Genomic DNA, 25,540 nt, shown 5'->3' with positions numbered 1-25,540 from the left:
TGAGCCTTTTACCAAAGGTTTCAGAGTAGCAGCCGTGTTAGTCTGTATTCGCAAAAAGAAAAGGAGTACTTGTGGCACCTTAGAGACTAACAAATTATTAAAGCAAGCTTTCGTGAGCTACAGCTCACTTCATCACTTTATATGAAAATAAGTCCATTATTTAGTATGTTAAATGACCGCTCATATTTGAATATGTTCCCACTGATTTAACACAGATATTTATCAGATCACTTGTCTGGTCTTGACAGCAAATGCTTGTACTACCGCTGAGTCTTAAATCTAGGTTTTTACATAATGTTTAAAACAAGAATTGTGAATGTCATTTCCCAGAAAGTTGTCATTCTGAGCAGTAAATATCTGGGACTTAGGTGCTATTATTTCTGAGAAAATGGCTCCAAAGTCTCTATAGATCAGAAAACTGGCAGGGAGATGTTTGTTTCTGTATTCTATGGTACCAAAGTTAAAATTCAGCAAAGTGGTCTGGTGTTTTTGTATCTCTTGTTTGTTATATGCCCAGCTACTGAAGATTTTTCCTCATACGATGACCTAATGAGTAGTAGTCCTGATAAATTACTATTTAGATGACAAACAAATGAACTTCTAAAAATCCTAGGACCTTCCCGTGAGTGCAAAAAGATACAATACTGAGCAATATACATAAAACCTGAAAGTGCATATAATGCCTATTAACTGTTGACCTGAAAAGCTTTCGTGCTTACACAGAACTCGTCACTCTCTCCAACAGAAGTTGATCCAATAGATCCAATAAAAGATACTTCACCCACATCATCTCCCTAATATCCTGGGATCAACATGGTTACAACAACACTGCATGTAACTATTGTAGGTTATCACCAGAAAAATGTATACACCTCTATTTTATTTAGATTAAAAAAAAAAAGATCTTGGGTAATGAATTGGTGGATTAATGGGTCATCAATGGGATGATTTAGTTGGTGTTGGTCCTGCTTTGAGCAGGGAGTTGGACTAGATGACCTCCTGAGGTCTCTTCCAACCCTAAACTTCTGATTCTGTGATCAATGTATACCTCTGCTCTGCTTCAGTTGATTTTACTTTGTTGGTCCAACTGCTCAGTTCTGATGTCCCTTTTGCTATTAACTAATGAGCTGTTACAGCAGATGCTTCTTTTTGCAGACACCTCAATATAAATGTCTTTAAAAACAAACCACTCGGCCCTACCTGGAGGCATCTAAATAATAGGGAGTCAAATCTGTGTATAAATATTTTTCTCTAGATCTTCCAATATATCTATATCTAGGTTTTACTCTACTATGGTAGATGTAAAGTTTTAATTTACAGTGGCTGTGATGCAATGGTGAAGTTTAGTTATGGCTGATGTACCATTTTCATGACAATTTACAAAAGGTGGAGTAGAAAACTTGCCAGGCTCCAAATATTCTCATCCACCCTTCCAGCATGATGATAAAAATGCTAGTTTACTAACCCATTTAACCCAGCATGCCCCCCCCAACACTAACTCAGCTCAAATTGAATTTTGCAAGGCTGTTTTAATAGGTTATCTGAGTTTGAGTGATTAGTGTATTAGACAGTTATAATGCTATTTGAGTTTTAGGTATCATTACATAAAACAAACTAAAATATTCACTAAACCTGTAATCTTGTAGAGACGTTTATGTTCTTAAATTCATGTACAATGAGTAGTCATATTCAAGTCAGATGTTCCTGTGTCTGAACTAGTTTCCTCTTGAGGTGGAATTGCAGTGGCATGGCAGAGAACCTGCTTTTCTCAGTTCAGAGAAGTCTATGGTACCACGCTTGGATCTGACAAGAACCATACACCCACCTGGTTCCATATATGGTATCGTTTTATTCCAGAACTGTGGCTTCCATGCCAGTGAGGGCTCATTATCCACATGGAGAATACTCCAGATCTCCTCCAACAGATCCAAAGAGACAGTAATTGGGGTGCTTTCCTTGCCTTCATCCCAGGAACATGGTTCTGTAACCCCTAAAATCTGTTTTGATTATTTTAATGGGATACCGTTACAAGGTGATAACCCCATTGGCACAGCTAGTCATGCTTGGGAGACTCCTTTTGTAGAGAATCTCTTACTGGCCTAGGCTAATGGGTTAGTCTTATGGTCCTTTGGAGCCCTTTTAAAGAAGGCCTTGCAGTTGTTACAGGTTTTATTTGAGTGCCTTTCCACAACATGCAAGAGGAATTTCTCATTGTGGTCTGAGGCAGAATACAGTTTATTGTCCAAGAGGAACGTTTCTTAAATCCTCGTTCTTGCTGTTGCAACTCTTTTTATAAGACTAGTCAACCATGTTGGGCAAAACTCAAGAAAACTCAGAACTACACTACCAAAAATACAACAAAACAGTTGAAAAGCTAAAATAAAAACAATTTTTAAAACTTTTTTTAATGCTAACAATGTAAATAATTTACAGCCAGATTTGAATGGAGCAGGGAAGAAGTTGGTTCCATGACTCGTCAGGCAGATAGAAAGGAGTTGATGAGGCAGGTTATTTATGTACTCTCCCTATGGAATGTGTAGCTTAGGGGGAAATGAGAAATTCCCTCATCAGGCAAATACTGCTCAAAAAGGTTCCATAACAATGTAGCGAGGCATATGACTTCTACAGTGGGACTGTGGAGGTAAATACATTTGAAGTACAGACATTGCTGTTGGCAAGTAACCCTTTTATTATCTACACTTCTGCATTTCTCTGGGTGTCTTGTCTGTGTCCTTTAGATTGTGAATCTCTGGGGCAGAGAATGTCTTTGTGTTGTGCAGTACAGAGCATGTTTGTACAAAACGGATAGTAAACTAATGCTCATAGTAGTCAATGAATATTGCTTTCTAGAAGTGGTCTGGAATGAATTACCCAGAAGGGGTTAGGAAGTAGCATGGATGCTTTAGAAACATGACAAATCTTTAAACAAAGTTAGATATTGGAAGGTGTTAAGAATATGGAACACAGGTTTGTAAACATCTTCCTGACAACTTTCATTTTGTGTGTGTGTGTGTGTGTGCGCGCGCGCGCGTGCATGCGTGCGTGCATGCATGCATGCACCCTGTAACCATTCAAGATTAAGCAAGCTACTTTGCTTCAATTTTGAAAAACGTAACCGCGATTGCTCCTGTTATGGAAGAGATGTTTGCTGGAATGAGTCATGATTGTTTTAACACAGATGTGCCTGTAGGTAAAGGAGTGGTATCTGCTGGAAGTCAAAATTATTACTGTCAAAGGTAAATGAACAGAATGTTAGTGTTTAAAACAAGGTGTGGTGTTTAAACATTCCTGTTTACTTTCACCTTCCTCTGCATATTCTTTCTGTTACAACAGTGCAGCATTTTAATATCCGTATCAGCTGGCCACCTCATCTTGGTAACAGGATTTTCCTGTAAATGATCTGACCATCAACAAATTAAAAATTACAAAAGAAAAATCTTCTTGTATACATCTTAATTGCTTACAAAATGAACTAATTCCACTCCTGTCATTATTCCACCAAGTTGTACACCCAAACCAGGGTGAAAATGCAAAATCACATAATAGAGGTAACTGAAAGTGAAATACAGCTTTGTTACATGCGCCCTGTTTAGAGCATGTCAGTCACTTTCAGTTAACGTTAAACAGCAGGCTTAATCCTGTAAAGCACAGGTATGGAGCATTACATGTAAAAGTGCAAGGTACAAAGCATGGAAAAACTGATCCTATTTTAACGAGCATTTCTGTGTAGTTAAGAACAGGATCTATTAGCACATGGATTACACTTACCCACAAATCTCAGCTACGCCTATTCACTGTCCCTTGGCTTCTTGGAAGAAAAGGAGTGAACTAACTGGTGACTAGAGACTCTTCTACAATGGAATTTTCTTTGGTTATAGCCATACATAAACAGGCATTATTCCTGTGCAAATAGTGGCCTTGTCTGCCTATGCTGCAGTTTGCACAAAAGTAGCTATATTAGTGATGGCTGTAATTGAGGAAAATCCCTTAGTGTAGACAAGGCCTTGTTAATGTGGAGGAATGTATCTAGAATTTGTGCACCTTTTAACCTTCACTTACACTGGAGCTCAGCAGCCTTGCAGTAGCAAGGCCTTAATGTCTGTAGACATTTAGTGCAAAATTATTTGTGTATGGAATAATCTTGCTGCTCAGTGATTTGTGATCACGTGGGCTTCACTATATGCTTCCTTTCCGTGCTAGAAAAGGATCTTACTGGATTTTCAGTGTGTCATGGACAAGACTTTATAAGCACAAGATGAAAAGTTACTCAAAGTACTTGAACACATGCACTGTCTGCCCTAACTATGCAAAAATATTTCAGAGTACATAGTTTGGAAAGTGTCAAGAGACTGACATCAGTAATATCAAATCCATCCAGAACTGAAATTACAGTCCTAGTCCCCTTTATGACTCTTTTCAGGGATTTGAAACTTGGCCCTTGAAAATTTCAGCTGGGCATAGAAAGTCTCTGAGGTTTAGCACAGTAGTTCCTTGTTTGTTTCCCTCCTCCCTTTGCGCCCCCCCCCTTACCATTTGAGGGCCCAGTAGTATGTGTTTTGTTTTTACTGTTTGATATTGTGGCTAATATGAAAGCAAAACTTCCTATGTAAACTCTAGTTTTGGCACTGGTTTGTCAATATGTGCTGTCTTGGATAGTACAATAGTCTTGTTGTCCTTTCAGAACATTGTGCCAGTGAAATGGGCTGTTCTGAAGAACCCTGTCCTTGGTGGAGACACATCCATGGATGGTTCCTGGTGTGCAGTGGTTACCATCTCTAGTACCTGAAGTTGGAAAAAGTTAGAATGTATTGACTTGTCCACCTACAGATTTTTAAGACTTGTGCTCAAACTGTCTCAGGAGTGTAGCCTGAAAGGACTGATCTGAAATCTGTCTAATGGTAGTACAGCCTGGATTTGCTGTGCTTGCAAAGTGTCTGTCTGCTTCCAAACCAGGAAGTAATCATGAGTGCATTGTATCATAAAATAGGTTATCCTTATATACACTTTTTCCGTATTCTGGGTCCTTTTTTGCATAGGTTAGAAAAGTGCCCCTAGAGAAGTATACTAGTTCTCCGCCTTTAACTGTGGTGACACTGTCAAATTTTCTTAGTGCTTCCATTTCAGGTGTGATTTTTTTTTACTCCAAGAGAGGATCTGTGGAGCTATATTCTGAGGGCTCGTCAGCATCTAGTAAGTAAATCTTTTTTTTCACTTGTGAATAGAGCAAATTAAATACAGGAAACTGAAAAAATCAGTCTAGGTTGCATTTCTTTACTGTAACACTATAAGGATCCCTCTATCAATTTATGCTCCCGTATCTTATGGGAGCAATCTTCAGACATGTGAGAAGAGATGTTACCTTTAAAAACAGTGTCACCTTGCAGTGTCTCTGGCGTGATCAACTGATATTCTGCTCCCCAATATCACAGAAAGGAGGAACAAGAAACATGCCCATTAGGAGCCAAATCACTTATGGAGTTATCCTGGGGCCCTCAAAACTGTTCTTAAAAAAAATAAAAATAAAATAAAATAATAATAATTGGATATGCGTAAATTCTGGCTTCGCTTTCTGACAGCTTCCATGCTAAAGAGCTGTTCAAAACCATATCCCAGTTTACAGCAGTACAGTATGTTCAAAGCCATTCCTTTAGGTAACTGAGAGCTATTGTAATATCAAATTTGCTGGCCTGTCCGTGAGCAGAGGGCTTTTTCCAACTCACAAAGCAAGCGGCTGCTGCATTAAATCTGAAGACCATGACAATAAATGAGTAATGTTTGCATATGAATTACATCCTCCTAAGTTTCATAACTCTAACCTTCTTACATAAATGTCTAAAAGTTTGTTTTAGAAGCCAGAGTGGGAAAGGGCAGGCAGGGCTTCCTGGAGCTTTTCGTACCATCGAGCCTATGGGGGGGTCTCCTGTTAGCATCCTTTTCACTCTGAGCTTGTCTTCTCTTTCTATTCTGTTGCAATGGTCAGTGTTTTTTACCAGTAAAATAGATTCCTTGAATATGATTTTTAATCTAGAGCTATTGATTTAGTTTTTATCCACTTGATCCAAGGAGCCTGCAGTGACTGTTACTTGGCAACAATGATATGAGACATGCTTGTAGTGCCCAAATAAAGACTGACAATTTGTAGCCATTCAGTCCAAATCCTTTTTGGATCACTATTTCATATTGATTGCTTCTTTGCTTTGTTTTTCCATAGATATTTCTGCTTTCACAAGATGGAGCCATCTCCATTTAACAGAAGACAATGGACTTCACACTCTCTGAGAATCACTGCCAAAGAGCTTTCTCTAGTGAACAAGAATAAGTCATCAGCTCTCCTTGAGAGATTCTCCAAGTAAGTGCTGTGAGACTTTAGTGCAAAAACAGGTGTGTAGCCTAGCAGCTGACACCTTGCGAGCTGATGGTGGCCATTCCCTGTCTGCACTGCTTACCTTTTTAAAATTCAGTTAAACCCCATCCTCTGTGCAATAAAATACTCATAGAATGTGCTTCAGGCAATTGGCAAATCCTGATGCATTAGCCATAGAATTACAATACCCCTTTCTGGCTGCCATTGTGAGCACTAGCACCCCCTCCTGCTGGAAGAGAAGGTGCAACCTTGGCAATTGATTCATGATATTCTATTAGGCATCCATAGTTGGGGCTTAGTAGCTGCCACCCATGGATTTACTCAAAGATCAGAAACAGATCTTTGCATCCTTTGTATGAGATGAAGTTTACCAGTCCTACACTTTCTGCAAGGCATGGTGGCGAGCAGGATCTCTTCTCACAACTACAGCATAATTCCAGTTTGAAGCCCAGTACTGACAGTTGCCAATGATGGATTTCCTGATACGAAACCCAAGCGGTTAAAAGGGCTAATCTAGAAACAGTATTTTAACAAAGTGTTCTTTATAGATCTCCCCCTTAGCCTGTGGTAATCTTTGTTTATTGGGGGAGTGTTCACTTGCAGAGAGGCAAGATAGATTGTGGAATCTTAGATTTGTTTCCCATTCTAACAACGCTTTCTTGTAACCAAGAAAGAAGGCAGTCCCACTCAGCAAACACTTTAAGTGTGCTTGCTGGAAATGCATGTCATTGGTACTTGAGAAATGTGCAGACCACAGGTGGGACCTTCAGTGTAAATTGGGCACCTAACTCCCTTAGTCTGCTTTGAAAATCCCAGCCTATTTTTAATAATATAGGCTGGTATCAACTTTTGTAATTAGTAATAGGATGTGTGGAAGCCTCTCATGAGAGGTGGTTCCTCTGAATTATTTTTTAAATTCCTGATCTCTAGTCCATTCCTGGAACATGCTATTTTGTTCTTTAGAAGTGTTGAGCGCAAGGAAGAAAATGCTTGTTATGGCAATAGTCAGTGATTCAATTGCCTCTAGCTGTGATTTTGAAATTGAGCCTGGTCAATTTGCTAAACTTTAATAATCCTTTAAAATGGCATTTACTGGAGTAATTCACCACGCTATACTTTAACCAAGCAGGGATTCCCTAACCTCATGAAAGCAATGGCAGGGCTATTTAGAAAAGGACACTTCAGTTCCCACTAGATTCACCAATCTTGAAATCCACATCAGGAAACCTAATCCTACTACAGCTCTTTCAGCTAAATCTGCTGCTTTTAAAACCATTTTTATATCCCCAAATACCATGCAAACTGCCTGGCTCTTCTCAACTTGTGATTAAGTTTGTGACTGACTATTAGTGAAATTGAGGGGCTGTTAGTGTAGACTTAAACCATGCATTGTGCAGACTCCTTTCCGATACTGGCACAACATCAATCCCTGCCTTTAACATCCATGGCTTTCCATGCTGCCGCCTTCTTCAGTCTTCTGATATTTTTTCCAATGCAGCTCACTCTTTGCCTCTAATGCCATTGCTGTTCCATTGCTGGGTCTCATGCACAACTCTGCCAGTGAACATTGTTCCACCCATGCAGTTGCCCTGCCATTTACAGACCTGGGCTTATCCAGCAATGGTAGTCAGTTGTACAAAAATAGAGAGATTTTTCATAGATTAGGATGAGATCACCATGTTAATTGTTGCAAGTGGCCAATCAGGATTTGAGCAAAAGCTTTCAAAAGGTGCAAAACTAATACATAAATCCAATATGCTAGAACCTCACCATCTCGTCTTACCTTTTAGGCTACAACTGTATTGCACTCCTTTGAACAGCAGAGACCCAGACTTGTTACCAGACACACTGAAATCAGTACTTTGCTTCAGTGATGGATACTCTTTGGGTATTGCTAGTGTTCAGGGGTTGTAATGGGCAAAAGAATCAGCAAAGAGATGAGACAAAATTTACTCTCCTAGAAATTAAACACTAAATTTGGGGAATATAATTGTCCCCCTCCCCCAATGAGCTGCTATTGATAGAGTAGGTCCAAATTCTGCCATGCTACCAGTGGCTGCAGCTCCCCTGACTCCAGTGAAGTTACACTCAGATATGCAGAGCTGATAATCTTGGCCCATGTTTCCATAAACTGATCACATTCCTTCTACAGGCATTTCCTTATTTTGAAAAATCAATTAAGGTTTTGAGTTAAGTCTTGGCTCTGCACAAGCCTGAGCTCCTGGTTACACAAACGTATTTCTGCCACATGCTCCATTGTCATGGAAGTTAGCTACCTGGGGCTGTCAGTCTTTCCCAGAATCAGGTGTTTGCAGTGGCTTTTACTCTGCACACACTTCATTTCAGCAGCCAAATAAAATAGCCTTCGGGGACCAGCCTAACTGTTCCCTGCCAGTCTTTCTGTCCCCAACTGAGCTGTTTGTTGGCCTTTTATCTGAGGATCAGGTGACCTGCTGATGATCACTTGATGCCTGACATCCAATCAATCACCTGGGATGCATCTAATTAGAGGTAGGGGTAAGCCAGCTCCTTTAAAGGGCCACCCCACCCTCTGACACACCTTCAGTCTGTTTTCTCCAGTGCATCTTTGTGTCTCTAGCCAGGAAGAGGCAGAGCAGCAAGGGACTCCCCCCGTTTGTTGCTCACTTCAGTTCCGTGCCTTGCCATGGAGAAACCGGGTTGGGAAGCCAAACTTGGAAGCTTTGTAGCACGGTACATCCTAGATCCTCAAAGGCTTGGACCAGCATAACTACATCCATCAAGTGCAGGCGCTTGTGTGGTTTTCTTCTGTCCTTCAGAATGGAAGCTGCTTGTGCAGCTCATGGGGTGGGAAAGCACAGGCTTTCTGCTTCTTTAGACTAACAAAGGAGAGAGAGAGGGAGAAACCTTCCATGTAAGATGCACAAATCCAGCACACAGGGTAACAAATGGCCTGATACAAAAATCAGTTATAGTGTACAAATATAGGCAGGGTGGTAAGAGATTTTCTTCTAGTGGATTAGGCCACCAGATAAGATTTAGTCATGGGGGTAGCACCAGCAGATATTTCAAGAGCTGTGAGTTTATAATGTCCTTTCAAATCTGCTAATATGTCACTAACTGGCCTTAACTTGCTGACAATTTGGCTTTAAAATTAAACCTCCAAACAGTTTTGTGATTTAACTTTTTTAAAAACACTAATATGACCTGTTCAGAGGCTAGAGAATAATAAGGATGAAATATGCAATCTGTTCTTAGGTTACTTAAGCATCTTTCAGCATCAGGCCCCAAGCAGGCAAGAGAAATCTAAGTGGTGTGTTTGATTCCAGTGATATGATGACATGGATGTGACTGCAAGACAGCTGGAGTTGTAAGGCTCCTGAATGGTACACTGGGGAATTCTGAGGCAGAATATAAATGTACTCAAATAGGGAACAGGCTACCATCCATTGCTTCTGAAAAGTAGAACTTTAATGACCATAAATAAAGTTGTCGCTACAACATTTTGGTGGGAAAACCTAGGGCTTTTTTACAGTATATTTGGGCTCTCTCTTTTAGTCTTTGCAACCAACTGAGCAAGGTCTTCCACGATCTCTTAGCTTTGGTTCTCTCTGTCCAGGGTAATGAAGTGTGGAGTGGATGCTGGTTTTTTTAATGGCTTTAAAATACCTTATTTGTCTGTAAGAGTTGTATCGCTCAAAAGAACATGTCCCTGTACCTTGTTCATACAATTTTCTGTCTCTTACCACTTTTTCCATGACAACTAATCAGCCATACCGATAAGTGTTCGAGATCTCCATTTTTTTTGTTCATGAGTCTGGAACGCATGTAATATCCTTGTTGCAGGGTGAATGTGCTCCCACCAAAGTATTTGGAACTTTGTAATCTAGTTAAATCTTTTTTTTTTCTTTTTAATTTCCTCGCCCCTCCCCTTCCCAAAAGGTATCAGAAAGCAGCTGAAGAAGCTACTGCTGAGAAAAAAAGAAATGTAAGTATTTATGATCTTTCTGGAATGAGAAGCATCATGTAAATTAGGATGACTAGCTATGTTACACCTTTCCAGAGACTGCTGCTCTTGAGGGAAGCTGGACAACCCATATGTGCTCTGTGGCTATTTTGTACCTTGTGTTTGCAAGAAAACTTGGCTCGGATGCAGTGTTTGCCTTTTTTCACTAAGGGCTTGCTTTTGGCCTGTCTTCTCGCACTGGGTTGACTGAAGCACAAAAAAGTCAAGTGATTTGCCCGAGGTCACACACTGAATTATTGGTTCAGTTCTAAGTAGAAGCCAAGATGCAGCTGGCTCTGAGTCCTCTGTTCTAATCACAAAACATGAATGGCCACCTCTGTGTTCTGAGCTGTAGGCAGCTATATGGTTTCTATTCTTGTTTGCTCATTTCTTACCTATATTTTGAAGCTTAAAGGGATGCTGTCAGCTTCCAATAGTTCTAATTTATTTTCCTTTCTAACTGCAGAATCCATTTAGGGGACCCTTCTCTGAAGTAGATTTTAAATCATTTGTACTTACTTCACTCAGGAGAGGAGAGAGCCATTCTGTTTGGCTCTGCTATTATAGTTTCACTTCCTCCCACTGTTTTGGGATCAGGGGACTCTAGTGGGTGAGAATGCACTAAGAAGGCAAGTCTGCATTTACAAGCAGAATCTCTGCTTATTCTTCATTTAAAATGTACAGGGTTAACTACGATGCCCAGAAGGAATGAGCAATTCCCTCTCTGAACGTGCTTCCTCAGTCATAGATGAGCAATTTGATAGCACACTTAGTAAGCATTGCATGTCTTGTCTCTGGGTCACTCTAGCCAGGGAAAGAGAGACCAGGCAGGAGCCTGTTTAAGTGCTCCTTCATTCCCATATTGTCAGTTCTCAGTAAGTCTTTGGATGATCATGTAGGACAATAATTCTTTGTTAAAACATTTATATTTAAACCTATTTATAAGAGCAAGTTGTGGGATGCTTTGTAGGATGTCATCTCTCAGCGTTAATAGGGAAGAATGCCAGCTCACTACTGGAAGCCATTGCATCACTTGTATGGGCAGGGCAAAGCAGAGCCTAAGCACAGAATGACTCATGGTATGAGGCATGCCAGAACTCCATATGCAGCAGTGCACCTGGGATTCAAGGAAACTCTAGATGCAGGAACTTCAGTGTCTAATTCTGTTCTGAAAACCCTTCATGCGGGGGACCTTTTTTACCTCTTTAATACATTGTGCCATTTTCCCTACAACTTTGGTACTTGCTTTAAATACAGCGAGCAAATAAACTGATCTTTTCCTGAAGATTAGGTGAATTCTAGTTAGTTTGTAAAGAAGCATTCAGAATGTCACTAGAAGAGTAATGGGGTGAGAGACTTAAATCCCAATATAGCTGCTAATCCTGTTTAATTCCTTAAAGCCTTGCAGACCTGTTCTACTTGCAGTTAGTTTCACTGATGGTAGGATCCATAAAGAGCAGACCACAAAAACGCAGCGCTGGCAGGTGTTGGATGTGAATTTGCTAAATGCGGGGTTCTGTTGTTCGTATGTGGGGTAGTCACTGTTGAGCAGAAGTAGTCTGAAGGTACTTGAATCTGAGGGGTAGTATTGCTGTGGGTCACTATCAGCTAACCCAGAATATGTTCTGTTGGCTTATGGCGGTGGTGTGGCAATGCTTGTAGGACATAATTTATGTGCATGAGTATGTGCCGTTCAGTGATCACAATGTTACCTTTAGTAGAAGAATTAGATATTCCAGTGTATGATCAGATTTTATAAATGGATGCAAAAGAATTGTAATGTGTAACTTGTATTGGGTAGTCTAAAATACAGTGTTTAGAGCCCTGTTGGCACTGAAATGCTGCCGCTAACTGAAAGTAGAAATGCATAAATCCAAAGTAATAGTTGTTTCTGGAAGATAATCTTTAGTTCTTGGAATAGATAGTTAATTGTTCTCCCTGCTTCCCTTAGAGCAGATGGAAACATTGCAAGGTTTGGCATAGCACCCCTCCACATGTGGCTGCTTTTCCTATTGTTAACAAGTCTCTCATTCTAAAGTCTGCTAGTGTTGATTCTATTAGATTTCCTTAGTGTGTGGATTCAAGCGTTTTGTGTCTGTCTTAACTCTCATTAGACCTTGATTCTTTTTTTTTCTCCTTATAAGGCCATCCTGTTTGATCACTTCCTGCTTCGGCTCCTAGCTTTTTCTCTTCTCCCCCCTCCCCTATCTTAGATGCTTTCTCCATGTGGCACAGTTGTAACTATTCACAGCTGTCTGAAAGAGCAGCAGGCTAAGATCAGCACTGAGTCTTTACTTCCTTTTGTACAGAAAAGAAGTGCTTTAGTGCTTCATCAGGCAGTTTGACTGGCATTAACTTCTTGTTGTTTTTAGAACACAGAAAATCTTCCTCATTTTAAAAGGGGGACTCTGAGTGTGTTAAAGAAGAAGTGGGAGAATCCAATATTGGGAACAGAATCTGGAACGGAAACCCTACAAAGCAACTGTACTGAGGTTAGGCAGAAGGTCGCCAGCCCCAGTGTTGGAGTAGAAACCAAAACTGCTTCTGAAGCAGAAACTGACCAAACATCAAGGATCTATAATAGATCTCAACTCCAATCGCCTTCTGGAGCCTTTGGCCAATTGAAATATCCAAGTGTTGACAGCAAGGAGTCTAAGATCCACTCATTGGAGAGTGATAAAATGGAAAATTGTGTAAGAGAATCCAGACAAGTAGGCAAACCTGAGGCCAGAGAAAACCCAGACTCTTCAGGGAAGATAGAGAAATATAGCATCCCACTAAACAAACTAAAGATGATGTTTGAGAAGGGCGATGCAACTCAAACAAAGGTAAGGATTGTATAACTTCAGACCTTAAGAGGCTAAAAATTAACTGCCTCCTGGGCATCTGAAAACTCTCTGCATGGGGTGGTTCAGAGCTATTAACTGTACAAATGGCAGTTTTGTTCTATTATTGAAGCTGAAAAATGTATCTTGAAGTGATTGGTGCTAAAGAGCTGAACACTCTATGGTTGTCACTGACTCTCCATGTATGCAATCTTGTAACTGTGTTGGTCCTAGGATATTAGAGAGACAAGATAATGGATTAGGTAATCTTTTTTATTTTTTTTTATTATTGGACCAACTTCTGTTGCTGAGGGAGACAAGCTTTTGAGCTTACACAGGGCTTCAAAGCTTGTCTCACCAACAGAAGTTCGGCCAATAAAATATATTACCTCACTCACCTCGGCTCACTGACTCTGTTTCAGAGTAGCAGCCGTGTTAGTCTGTATCTGCAAAAAGAAAAGGAGTACTTGTGGCACCTTAGAGACTAACCAATTTATCTGAGCATAAGCTTTCGTGAGCTACAGTATCCGATGAAGTGAGCTGTAGCTCACGAAAGCTTATGCTCAGATAAATTGGTTAGTCTCTAAGGTGCCACAACTACTCATTTCTTTTTGTGACTCTGCGTTGCAGTTCCACAATAGCAGTGAATTCTTTAACATGTTAATCTGGGATGGATAGATTATTTCTATCATTTTTGGTTGGATCCAATTGAAAACACAGAATGGACTGGTATTTGAGTAAAATTTTTTTTTTAAGCAAGGTGGGGCTGACTGCTTCTTAATTTCTCCTGTGGGCACTGAGCAGTGAGTCATTTAAACGTGAGTTGTTTAAAAAAAAAAAAAAAAAAAAAAAAACTATTAAGCTCCCTTTGTGAATAGGTTAACACCCACTGCTATGGGACAGGAAGGTGTGCCAAAGCTATAGGAAAAATCTAATGGCTCACTGTATAGTGTACTGAGCTGAAACTCCATCTCCTTTTTGCTATCCTCTCGTGTGTATCTTAATAAATGTTTCCTATCAAAGAAAATCCTCTCACAGGGAAAATAGCTAGACGAGCTCATGCCTTTGCTAGTTTTGACTTGCAAACGCACAGGGCTTGCATTTTCGTACAATTGCTCATGAAATTTGATCCTGCATGTGGACTGCAGATTTTGTCCCCAGGGAGAATTGCTTAACTAGAAAATGAGTTGCATATGCCAGTGACTTACAACAGAGTCCTGGGGCCTTGATGCTGGTGGATTCTCCAGTTTTCCCATAATTCCTTATATTTCTGGCTTTGTTTTACTCGGGATGGTTTTATTAGATCATTCAGTAAAACAAAGCAAAATCTTGGACAGGGAAGATATTTACTTTAGATATGAAATAAATGGGGATCTTGGGGGACAGAATCTTTGGGTTAGGCTGAATATAGGCATTAAAACGGTTTCTCACAGTAACTGTTTAAATCTGAGTTCTTAGTCTTCATTAATATTTTTTAAGAGCTGCCTTTGCTATTGACTCCATCCCTATGGTGCTAATTACAAGGAGCAGTAGCAAGGTGTGACTTAGGAGATTGACTTGGGCACAAGTTCCCAGAGCACATGAAAACTCCACAGGAAAGTACCAGTTTTCCAGGCAAACTTGAGTAACTGTATCTGAGTATGGGGGGGGGGGGGGGGGGAGGAAGTGTTTTTGAGCTGACCAAACTACTCATCTTTAACAGCTGGAATTGGTAACTGTATGTCATAGATAAGTCGTTATTTGAAATACTGTCATAGCAAGTCCTGAAACTTTGAGGGATTCTTCCCTTAAATTACAAAAAGAAAAGGAGTACTTGTGGCACCTTAGAGACTAACACATTTATTTGAGCATAAGCTTTCGTGAGCTACAGCTCACTTCATCGGATGCTATAGCTCACGAAAGCTTATGCTCAAATAAATTTTAGTCTAAGGTGCCACAAGTCCTCCTTTTCTTTTTGCGAATACAGACTAACACGGCTGCTACTCTGAAACCTGTCATTCCCTTACATTCCAACTCTGCCCACTCAGAATTCATTTTGCACATGCATTTTTTCCCCCTCAATCCAATTTATCAAGTAAAATGCCTAAGGTGTGTGTGTGTTTTTTTTTTTTTTTTTTTTTTAAATGAAGGGGAAAGGCCTTTGTTGCAACTAAAAAGCACTACTATAAATTTTCTGGCCCTGGAAATTTTAAGGGATATGAGGGTGATGATATGCAGATTCTGTCATGCAGCATAGAATATACTTTAGTTGCATTCAAGTAGGGAACAATTGGAGAACGGAAGGATTAACAAAAATAAATCTGCAATTAGGGTTTTTGATTTCAAAAGGGCTTACTTTCAAAAATTAAGGAAATTAGTTAGGGAAGTGGATTGGCCTGAAGAATTTATGGATCTAAAGGTAGAGGAGGCCTGGGATTACCTTAAATCAAAGCTGCAGAAGCTATCGGAAGCCTGCATCCAAGAAAGAGGAAAAAATTCATAGGCAGGAGTTGTAGACCAAGCTGGATGAGCAAGCATCTCAGAGAGGTGATTGAAGAAAAAGCAGAAAGCATACAGGGAGTAGAAGATGGGAGGGATCAGCAAGGAAAGTTACCTAATTGAGGTCAGAACATGTAGGGATAAAGTGAGACAGGCTAAAAGTCAAGTAGACTTGGACCTTGCAAAGGGAATTAAAACCAATAGTAAAAGGTTCTATAGCCATATAAATAAGAAGAAAACTAAGAAAGAAGTGAGACCGCTAAACACGGAGAATGGAGTGGAGGTTAAGGATCATCTAGGCATGGCCCAATATCTAAAATACTTTGCTTCAGTCTTTAATAAGGCTAAAGAGGATCTTAGGGATAATGGTAGCATGACAAATGGGAATGAGGATACGGAGGTAGATATTACCATATCTGAGGTAGAAGCGAAACTCAAACAGCTTAATGGGACTCAATCGGGGGGCTCAGATAATCTTCATCCAAGAATATTAAAGGAATTGGCACCTGAAATTGCAAGCCCATTAGCAAGAATTTTTAATGAGTCTGTAAACTCAGGAGTTGTACCGATAATTGGAGAATTGTTAACATAGTTCCTATTTTTAAGAAAGGGGGGAAAAAAAAGTGATCCGGTTGACTACAGGCCTGTTAGTTTGACATCTGTAGTATGCAAGGTCTTAGAAAAAATTTTGAAGGAGAAATTAGTTAAGGACATTGAAGTCAATGGTAAATGGGACAAAATACAACATGGTTTTACAAAAGGTAGATCGTGCCAAACCAACCTGATGGCCGCCTTTGAGAAAGTAACAGATTTTTTTTAGACAAAGGAAATGCAGTGGATCTAATTTATTTAGATTTCAGTAAGGCATTTGATACCATGCCACATGGGGAATTATTAGTTAAATTGGAAAAGATGGGGATCAATATGAACACTGAAAGGTGGATAAAGAATTGGTTAAAGGGGAGACTACAACGGGTCCTACTCAAAGGTGAACTGTCAGGCTGGAGGGAGGTTACCAGTGGAGTTCCTTAAGGATCAGTTTTGGGACCAATCTTATTTTAATCTTTTTTTTTTTTTTTCTTATTACTGACCTCGGCACAAAAAGTGGGAGTGTGCTAATAAAGTCTGCGGATGATACAAAGCTGGGAGGTATTACCAATTCAGAGAAAGATCGGGATATCCTACAGGAGGATCTGGATGACCTTGTAAACTGGAGTAATAGTAATAGGATGAAATTTAATAGTGAGAAGTGTAAGGTTATGCATTTAGGGATTAATAACAAGAATTTTAGTTATAAGTTGGGGACGCATCAATTAGAAGTAACAGAAGAGGAGAAGGACCTTGGAGTATTGGTTGATCATAGGATGACTATGAGCTGCCAATGTGATATGGCTGCGCAAAAAGCTTATGCGGTCTTGGGATGCATCAGGAGAGGTATTTCCAGTAGGGATAAGGAGGCTTTAGTACTGTTATACAAGGCACTGGTGAGACCTCACCTAGAATACTGTGTGCAGTTCTGGTCTCCCATGTTTAAAAAGGATGAATTCAAACTGGAACAGGTACAGAGAAGGCTACTAGAATAATCCGAGGAATGGAAAACTTGCCTTATGAAAAGAGACTCAAGGAGCTTGGGTTATTTAGCCTAACTAAAAGAAGGTTGAGGGGAGATATGATTGCTGTCTATAAATATATCGGAGGGATAAATACCGGAGAGGGAGAGGAATTATTTAAGCTCAGTACCAATGTGGACACAAGAACAAATGGATATAAACTGGCCATCGGGAAGTTTAGACTTGAAATTAGATGAAGGTTTCTAACCATCAGAGGAGTGAAGTTTTGGAATAGCCTTCCAAAGGAAGCAGTGGGGGCAAAAGATCTATCTGGCTTTAAGATTAAACTTGATAAGTTTATGGAGGAGATGGTATGATGGGATAACGTGATTCTGGTAACTAATTGATCTTTAAATATTCATGGTAAATAGGCCTAATGGCCTGTGATGGGATATTAGATGGGTGGGATCTGAGTTACCCAGGAAAGAATTTTCTGTAGTATCTGGCTGGTGAATCTTGCCCATATGCTCAGGGTTTAGCTGATTGCCATATTTGGGGTCGGGAAAGAATTTTCCTCCAGGGCAGATTGGAAGAGGCCCTGGAGGTTTTTCGCCTTCCTCTGTAGCATGGGGCACAGGTCACTTGCTGGAGGCTTCTCTGCTCCTTGAAGTCTTTAAACCATGATTTGAGGACTTCAATAGCTCAGACATGGGTGAGGTTTTTTTGCAGGAGTGGGTAGGTGAGATTCTGTGGCCTGCTGTGCAGGAGGTCAGACTAGATGATCATAATGGTCCCTTCTGACCTTAGTATCTATGAATCTAAGTCTAGGTAGTTACAAAGTGCAATGTGCTCAGTTCTGTAATTCAACATGGATGGCTCCTAAACTGATGCTCCTGACTGTCTCTGCCCCCTTATGTCCTCACCTGCATCTGTTTGTAGAAACAAAACTATCCAGACTCTCAAAACTGAACCAAAAAAAGGCTGGATTAAATTTTGCCCAGGGATGCCGCACTGCCTGTACGAGCCCAGTTCTTCTTCTTTTCTATTCAGATTTTGATCCAGCTTCTGAATCTCAGAAGCAAGACAAATTTTTATTGCATTTTTGGGAAGAAAGTACTTCCTAGCACATCAGTAGCGGCCTGCCTGAGAAGACGGTGTGGGACTCCAAGTGGTGCCTGAAGCAAAAGACCAGCTTTCCTTTATTACTTATTGGTTCTTATGTCTCAAGTCTTTGGTAATTTCAAAGATACAGTGAGCTGTAGATCACGAAAGCTTATGCTCTAATAAATTTGTTAATCTCTAAGGTGCCACAAGTACTCCTTTTCTTTTTGCAAATACAGACTAACACGGCTGCTACTCTGAAAGATACTTCAGAATGTCACAGTGACTCACATCAAATAAGGCACACAAGCGCAAGTAGTAGAAGAAAGTCGGGGGAGCATAACCTAAAACATTCCATCTAAGCATTAAGATACGATTGTCCCTTTCTGTTTTGAGGCAGGAACTTGTTCTTTTTGGCACTGTTAATCTACTATGCAGTGACTTTTATTCTTATGGTGCTATATAAACTAGCAAACTTGGTTTGCCTAAAGCAAGATGAGTTGTTTGGCAAAAGACCAAATGGAATGGCAGCGCTGCACTTACAGCATCTTTCATCCAAGAACCTTGCAGCTTCCCAGAGATTGGTGGGTTTCGTGTGGTTTTTTTTTTTGTGGGGGGAGGGGGTTTTGCATACCCCATTTTATAGATGGGGAAACTGAGGTGCAGCAAAGTATAGTACTTTGCCCAAGGTGTCACAGCGAGTTTGTGGCAAGTGCCTTACAGAATCAGATCATTAGCTATCAGTTAGGTATCTTCCCTCCAAGTAGTCAATACTTGATCCTTCAGGTGAAGGTCTTCCTCCCCAGTCCTTCCCCCCCCCCCCAATGCATATGTGCAATTGTTGGGGAGGGCTGAAGAGATGATTGGCTTGAGACTTTAGTACGCTTATTATTTTACTGCATAGCTACAGTCATGACACGGTCTACTTCCAGTATTTGAGTCTGATTTCCTGCTGCAGTGAATTCCAGTTTGACAATGTACTGAGTAAAGCGGTATTTCCCTCTATTCTAAACTTACTGCCCTATAACTAGTGTCCATTTGTTCTCATAATAACATAAGATGAACAAAAGCAAGGACTGTACCTCTCAAACTTTGAATCCCTTAACTCCCTGCTAACCAGAACCATAGTTTCTTTAGAACCTGTCTCTAGATTGTAAGATTCTTGTGGGCTGTGACCAGGTTTTGCTCTGGTTGATAGGATAGCCAGTACAGTGTGCTTTCACGCATCATGGAATTAATTACAACACTTTGGGAGTATTTTGCCCAATCTGGTTTAAAAGCATCATGAAAGAATTTTACCTTTAAGCTTCAAGAAACCTTTGCTTTTTATTTTATTTTATTTCTGTTGATGTGTTTAGTCTACATAATCTCTGAATGAAGATTTCAGGGAAAGTTTGTTCAGATTGGTTCCAGTCTGCTGGCAGGAAGGAGGATCGGGGATGTGGGGAGGGGAGAGGAGGAGGAAACCACTCCTTAAGGAACTCAAGCAAGCTTCTAGACTTATGCATCTCTGTTCTTAAAAAGGATTGTTTGTCATCTAAATGAGAATGGAATCCAGATACTCACAAGATTTAGTTATATAGCTGAGAGCTTCTTCTTTCATATTTCCAGATGCACTTAACTGACCAATTAAACTTTCTTCCTGGGTCATATTGTGCTGTTGTAAGAACTTGTTTGTTCCACCTTCCTTTCTGCCAACCACACCCAGTATAAAGAAGCATGAACTTTGTGTTTAACATTGCAGACTAGATGTCAGATATGTCTCCAGATTTATGCTATTAGGATCTTTCTATGGGCTAATGCATCTGAAGTTCACTTTCTCCCTTACCACCCCATCTTTAGCACTGTTTCTTTAGCAGCACTCTCCCAAAAATCTCAGCCTAACATACTCTGTTCCATGTACTGGGAGAAAAGAGAAACTGTTGTCTGTACTTAAATCCCAAACTGTAGGGTTTCAGGCACTTCAGAGTGTTGGCTCAGTGTGGTGGTGGAACTCAACAGGAATGTGCAAGCAAATCTTGGAGATGATTGTGGAGTCTGCAGATTCCTAGAAGTGCATAGGCTCCACTTGGGTGCATCTATCAGTACTTTCACCAGAAGGAGAAGATTTCTCAGTAAAATGCTTTTCCAGTAAGAAACATTACCAATTTCCTAAACTATAGAAATTTTATATTTCTAACCTTGCTAATGGAAAACAAGGGATTTTTCCAACTGCGTTTTCCTTTCCTGGTAAAGTTCCTCTGCTCTATGTGCTAAAGAGGCCTGATTATTCACAGTGAATATCTTACAGTACAGCTCTGTTAGTATAAAACTGGAATTTCTATCGGTTTGGTGACCAGCAAAATGAGAAACGTGTTGTAAGCAGAAAAAGAAATGTGTGGTTGGAGTGTCTTGCCAAATCCCTGCCCCCGCACCTCCTTAATTTCCAGTGGGCTCTGAGACTTAACTCTTCCTGGGGAGAAGAGAGCTCTCATCACCTCATGCTGTTTTTATAGGTCGACTTTCAGTTGTGAAAACATCCAATCTTGGTGTAGGCAAACTAAACTCTGCACATGATAGAGCATTCAGAGGAGCTGTTGAAACGTATTTCTATAATTGTTGGATTTTTTTTTTATTGTGCACTAAAAAGTTGTATAGGGACCCTGGCATAAGAATGGCCATACTGGGTCAGATCGATGGTCCATCTAGCTCAGTATCTGTCTTCTAACAGTGGTCAATGTTGGATGCATCAGAATGAACAAGGCAGTAAGTAACTGAATGATCCATCTCGTCATCCTATCCCAGCGTCTGGCAGTCAGGCTTAGGGACAGCCAGAGCATGGGGTTGCATCCTTGACCATCTTGGCTAATTGTCATTGATGGACCTATCCTCCAGGAACTTTATTTATTTTTGAACCCAGTTATAGTTTTGGCCTTCACAACATCCCATGGCAGTGAGTTTCGCAGGCAGACACTGAGTTGTGTGACTAAGTACTTCCTTTTGTTTGTTTTAAACCTGTTGCCTATTAATGTCATCGGGTGACCCCTGGTTCTTGTGTTATGTGAAAGGGTAAATAACACTTTCTTATTCGCTTTCTCCACACCATTCATGATTTTTATAGACCTCTATCGTATCCCCCCTTAGCAGTCTCTTCAGTTTAAAAAAAAAAAAAAAAAGTCCCAGTCTTTTTAATCTCTCCTTAAATGGAACTTGTTTCATACCCCTCATTTTTTTTTGTTGCCCTTCTCTGTACCTTTTTCAATTCTAATAACTTTTTTGAGACTGAGCAACCAGATCTGCACATGGTATTCAAGGTTGTACCATGGATTTATATAGAGGCATTACATCCAGCATCTCAACCATGTGGTTGGTGGTTTATCCTGGAGATCTGAGGCTATTTCTGTCTAGCACCAACCTATTGAAGTGTCAGCCTGAATACCAGACCTAATTTGGGGGTCAGTCTGACTCTGATAGGTTGTACTTATTGACTGCTATCAAATGTAACAGTAGTCCATAAGCTAAAGTTTTTGTTCTCCTTTGTAGTTACTGAATGGTAATGCTGATGTATTGGTATCTTAACACCTATTTCTCTCTCTTTTTTTTTTTTTTTTTTTTTATTTCATATCTTGATGAAATGATTGTTACTGAGCTTGTAAATTGTTAATTTATAAACTGGTATGAGTGCTCATATCTCTTTCCCTGGACATCTAGCTTGTAGGATATGTAGAGGATATCTAACATGTGGCATTCCAGTTGTCTTTCACAATCAGAAGGCATCTGTGGATGTGTCTGGAGAGGTAGGTATCCTGTGACCAAACTTGAGATTGTTTAAATAGGACATCATGTGCTAGATTTGTTTAGTCCAGTAAAGGAGATTTGCTAGAGACACCTATGCATCTTAAATGATTATGCACAACAATCTCTGCCTTGTCCAAACACTTCATAGGTGGGTTTTTGTCTTACAGATTTTTCGGGACCAGAGTAGGACTGCAGGTAGCAGGAGAATCTCTGAAAACAGCTTCTCTTCAGAGGACCTTGACATCTGCTCTGGAGAGAGGAGTCATAATGCTTCAGGTTGATTTAGTCTCGAGCCATTTGGGCCTGTGCATTAAAAGAACTCCCTTTTGTGGATGTAACAGGAGGGGAATAATAGAACAGCTTCTATCTGAGGCTCAAGGCAGTGTGGTCCTTGAGCACAGGACTGGGACTAAAAGGAGCTGGGTTCTTATTCCCTACTCTGCTACTCACCGGCTGGGTTACCTTGGGCAAGTTGCAAGATTGTAAAATGCAAGACTGACCTCCTTTGTAAAGTGCTTTAACATCTACTGATAAGTGCTAGATAAGAACTAGGAATTATTGATGATATTTATGAACACTAAAACTTTTTTTAACATAATATCCTTGCACCCTGTATCTTTCTCTGGGATCCTTCAGAGAAACTGAGGCATAGGGGAAAAAACTTCATAGCAGAGCTAATAGAAGCCATATCTCTTGATTCCTAGTCCCATGTTCTATTAGATGGTACTTTTTTTTATTTTCTACAAGAAGCAGCTTAATTTAGAAACTGGAGAAATAAACACTCCTCTCCCTAATTCCCTGCCTGCCAGTATTTCCCTTGTGACCCAGTAGTGCGAAATTCTTCGTTGCTTTAAATCCCTCCAAAAGTTATACACCTGCTATGGAATTCTTGACTGATGAGCACTACCTTGTATTGTACAGGTATCTTCAAACAGCTTTTGTTAGAACAATAGCTTTAAATGCAACACCTATGTTTCCAGCCTATGGCTAGCATTAAACTTTACTTCCTAATGCTGCAAACAATACCCTTATCTGAGCCAGGCTAGAGACAGCAATGAAAGGTACCAATTCTTACCATTGTACACCCTATTGAAACAATGTGCCTTCTAAATTAAAATGAAATTTTCATTTGAGGCTGGGTTAGTTAGTGAAAGGTCTCTTCATTTCTAGTTCTCCACATTGTGGTCAAAACTATTATGTAACTGGGAAGTGAGGTAGTCGAATAATCAGAGGTGCTGGGCCCTTAAATCTTTTCCCTGTCTAAAATAAAGGCTGTAAGATGGTGGTGAACTGATGTGCAGAAAGGATGACTTGGTAATCAGTGACAGAGCACTGGGAGTTAACAGATCTACCACTGTCGCTTTGGACAAAATGCCTAATCTCTGTTCTTCCATCTCCTGCTCTGTAAAATGGATAGTTCCTGCCCATCTTGCCAGCATGATATGAAATTAGGTTTAGTTGTTTATGAAGTGTTTTGTTTTGAGATCTTCAGATGGAAGACACCATGTGACTGGTATATTTGGGGTTTTATTAGTAGTATAGGGTTAAGCTTTTACTTTTTTACTTAACCCTATGTGCCTTCCCTTCTCTTCCTCCAGCACCTTCCCAAAAAAAGCCTGGGTACATTATTGGTGTAATGAATAGTCTTGCTTTACCATTCTTCTCTGGGTTAAATATAATTGAACCCATTTGTTCTCCTCAGCACTTCTCACCTGCTATCTGCTTGATAATGCTGATATGTTCTTCCAAGTACAGATTGTTTTTACTGTCTTTACTGCTGAGGAGTTTACTGGCTGGATTGTGCCAAAGCAGATGTTAACTGCACTTTTTGAGGTGCTGCTTTTAATATTCAGTTGTATTTGCTGGGGTAGACTGGTCCTCCAGGTATAGCATAAGCCATGGGGTAGAACACCTCTCAAGTTTGGGATTCCTGTGTGTTTTGAGAATGGAGGACGAAAAGACCTGAATCTCTTTGAACAGAAGATTTTTACTGTTCAGTGCTTCACTTATAAGGTTACTCTAACCATATAACCTCCTTGTTCCAGATCACCTGGTGTGTAGCTCTCCAACATTCAGCCCAGACAAGCCAGAGATTAGAAGAAACCTGGAGATGCCTCACCTAACCGAAACTTCAATAAAGGATAGAATGGCAAAATACCAGGCAGCTGTTTCCAAGCAAGGCAGCTCCAAAGGCCACATGGTACGTCTGTCTGTTCTATCTGTGAAGTAGCGGGTGTCATATTGGTGTAGCCCTGAGGCTAGTAAATGGTTCTGATGGAAACTAGGCTATTAAAATGTAATGTTCTCATGTTTGATGAGAACAGTATTCATTGTCTCACTTGGAATTAAAAGCTGTCTTCTGCTCTGAAGAATTGAGAACTGCAGCAACAGATGTGTACTTGCCCCTTCCTGAAATAATCTTGATACTTTCTATCTGTAGACCTTCCTTTGAAATGCAACTGGCATCTTTAATTTTTCTGCATGTCTGTATCACTCTGTATCTGAGGATCTCTGCATGCTTTAAAAACACTACTGAAATGTAATCTTATGATCCCCCTGTGATTTAGGGGAAGGGGAAAGTGAGGCACAGTGAGATGAAGTGACTTACCCAAGGTGATACAATAGAGTTCAGATCTCCTGACACACAGTCCTGTGCTTTATAACCAGCCATCTTCCCCTTTGCAACCATTCCTCTTCACATCCCTTTTCTCATCTATTTGTATGAACTCAGCCTGTTTTTTCTTACCTGTGCTATTACAAAGATCTGAGCTGTCCTGGTTGGCCAGATAACTGAACAGAAACAAGAAGCTACTGAACCACAGCAAACTGCATTGTAGCTAAAAAAAACAGCAAGAGTCTAAGCTTATGCTCCAGAAAGAAGGGGTGTGTCAATTGGAACCATCAGCTTTGTTTAATGTTTTGTTGATCTTGTGTCCTTTCTAGCTATACATTCCAAGTGGATGACCATATTCTAGGTAGAGAAACTAGACTGGTGATTTTGGCCCCCAGAGTTGAAGAGTCTCCAAGTTAAGCTTGGGAAGTGCTTGTGGTTCTTAGAAATGTCTGTATCTAGAGATGCATTTTGAATCTTGCTGCTGGAACACCCCGGCGCAAGCTGAAGGGATTTCTCTCTGCCATATGCAGTGTGGGTCTAATTCTCAAGCCCTTGGGCAGTAATTGAAGTAAACTTAACGGCATGAACTGAAAGTAATTGCAGCCAATGTAACAAATCTGCTTAACTGCTAAGAGCAGATTTTAGATCATGCTTCCCTGTGTTACATTCAGTTTGCTAAATTGCCTTTTCCAGTTTGTAACCGAGATGGCTCGAGTTCACTGACTAAACCATTCCCGAGAAGTCAGCAGCCAATCAGTTTAACAAATGAGCTCCTTTAGGTTTTGTTCACAGTGAAGTCCAAACCACACCAGCTGGAACAGTAGCCTGGCTTGGTGTCCCATTGTG

The 25,540-nt window shown here is 40.3% G+C and overlaps 1 protein-coding gene across 7 annotated transcripts in view; it reads left to right on the top strand.

Moving 5' to 3' along the window:
* LIMA1 (LIM domain and actin binding 1) overlaps window positions 1–25,540 on the top strand; it is a 41,860-nt gene that overhangs the window by 3,579 nt on the left and 12,741 nt on the right. Inside the window, exons 2-8 of one of the 7 annotated variants that reach the window (XM_043506404.1) lie at window positions 4,682–4,755; window positions 5,125–5,190; window positions 6,212–6,349; window positions 10,286–10,331; window positions 12,722–13,177; window positions 22,248–22,356; window positions 24,126–24,280. In XM_043506404.1, the coding sequence (XP_043362339.1) occupies window positions 6,231–6,349; window positions 10,286–10,331; window positions 12,722–13,177; window positions 22,248–22,356; window positions 24,126–24,280 (885 nt within the window). In that variant the 5' untranslated portion in view covers window positions 4,682–4,755; window positions 5,125–5,190; window positions 6,212–6,230. Of the gene's footprint in view, window positions 1–4,681; window positions 4,756–5,110; window positions 5,191–6,211; window positions 6,350–10,285; window positions 10,332–12,721; window positions 13,178–22,247; window positions 22,357–24,125; window positions 24,281–25,540 lie in introns of all 7 variants that reach the window. The other 6 variants (XM_038378957.2, XM_043506405.1, XM_038378959.2 and 3 more) reach the window with 6 other exon arrangements.

This window comes from Dermochelys coriacea, chromosome 20 (assembly GCF_009764565.3).
Source record: "Dermochelys coriacea isolate rDerCor1 chromosome 20, rDerCor1.pri.v4, whole genome shotgun sequence".
NCBI classification, from domain to species: Eukaryota; Metazoa; Chordata; order Testudines; family Dermochelyidae; genus Dermochelys; species Dermochelys coriacea.
This window is presented reverse-complemented; position numbering and strand designations above follow the sequence as displayed.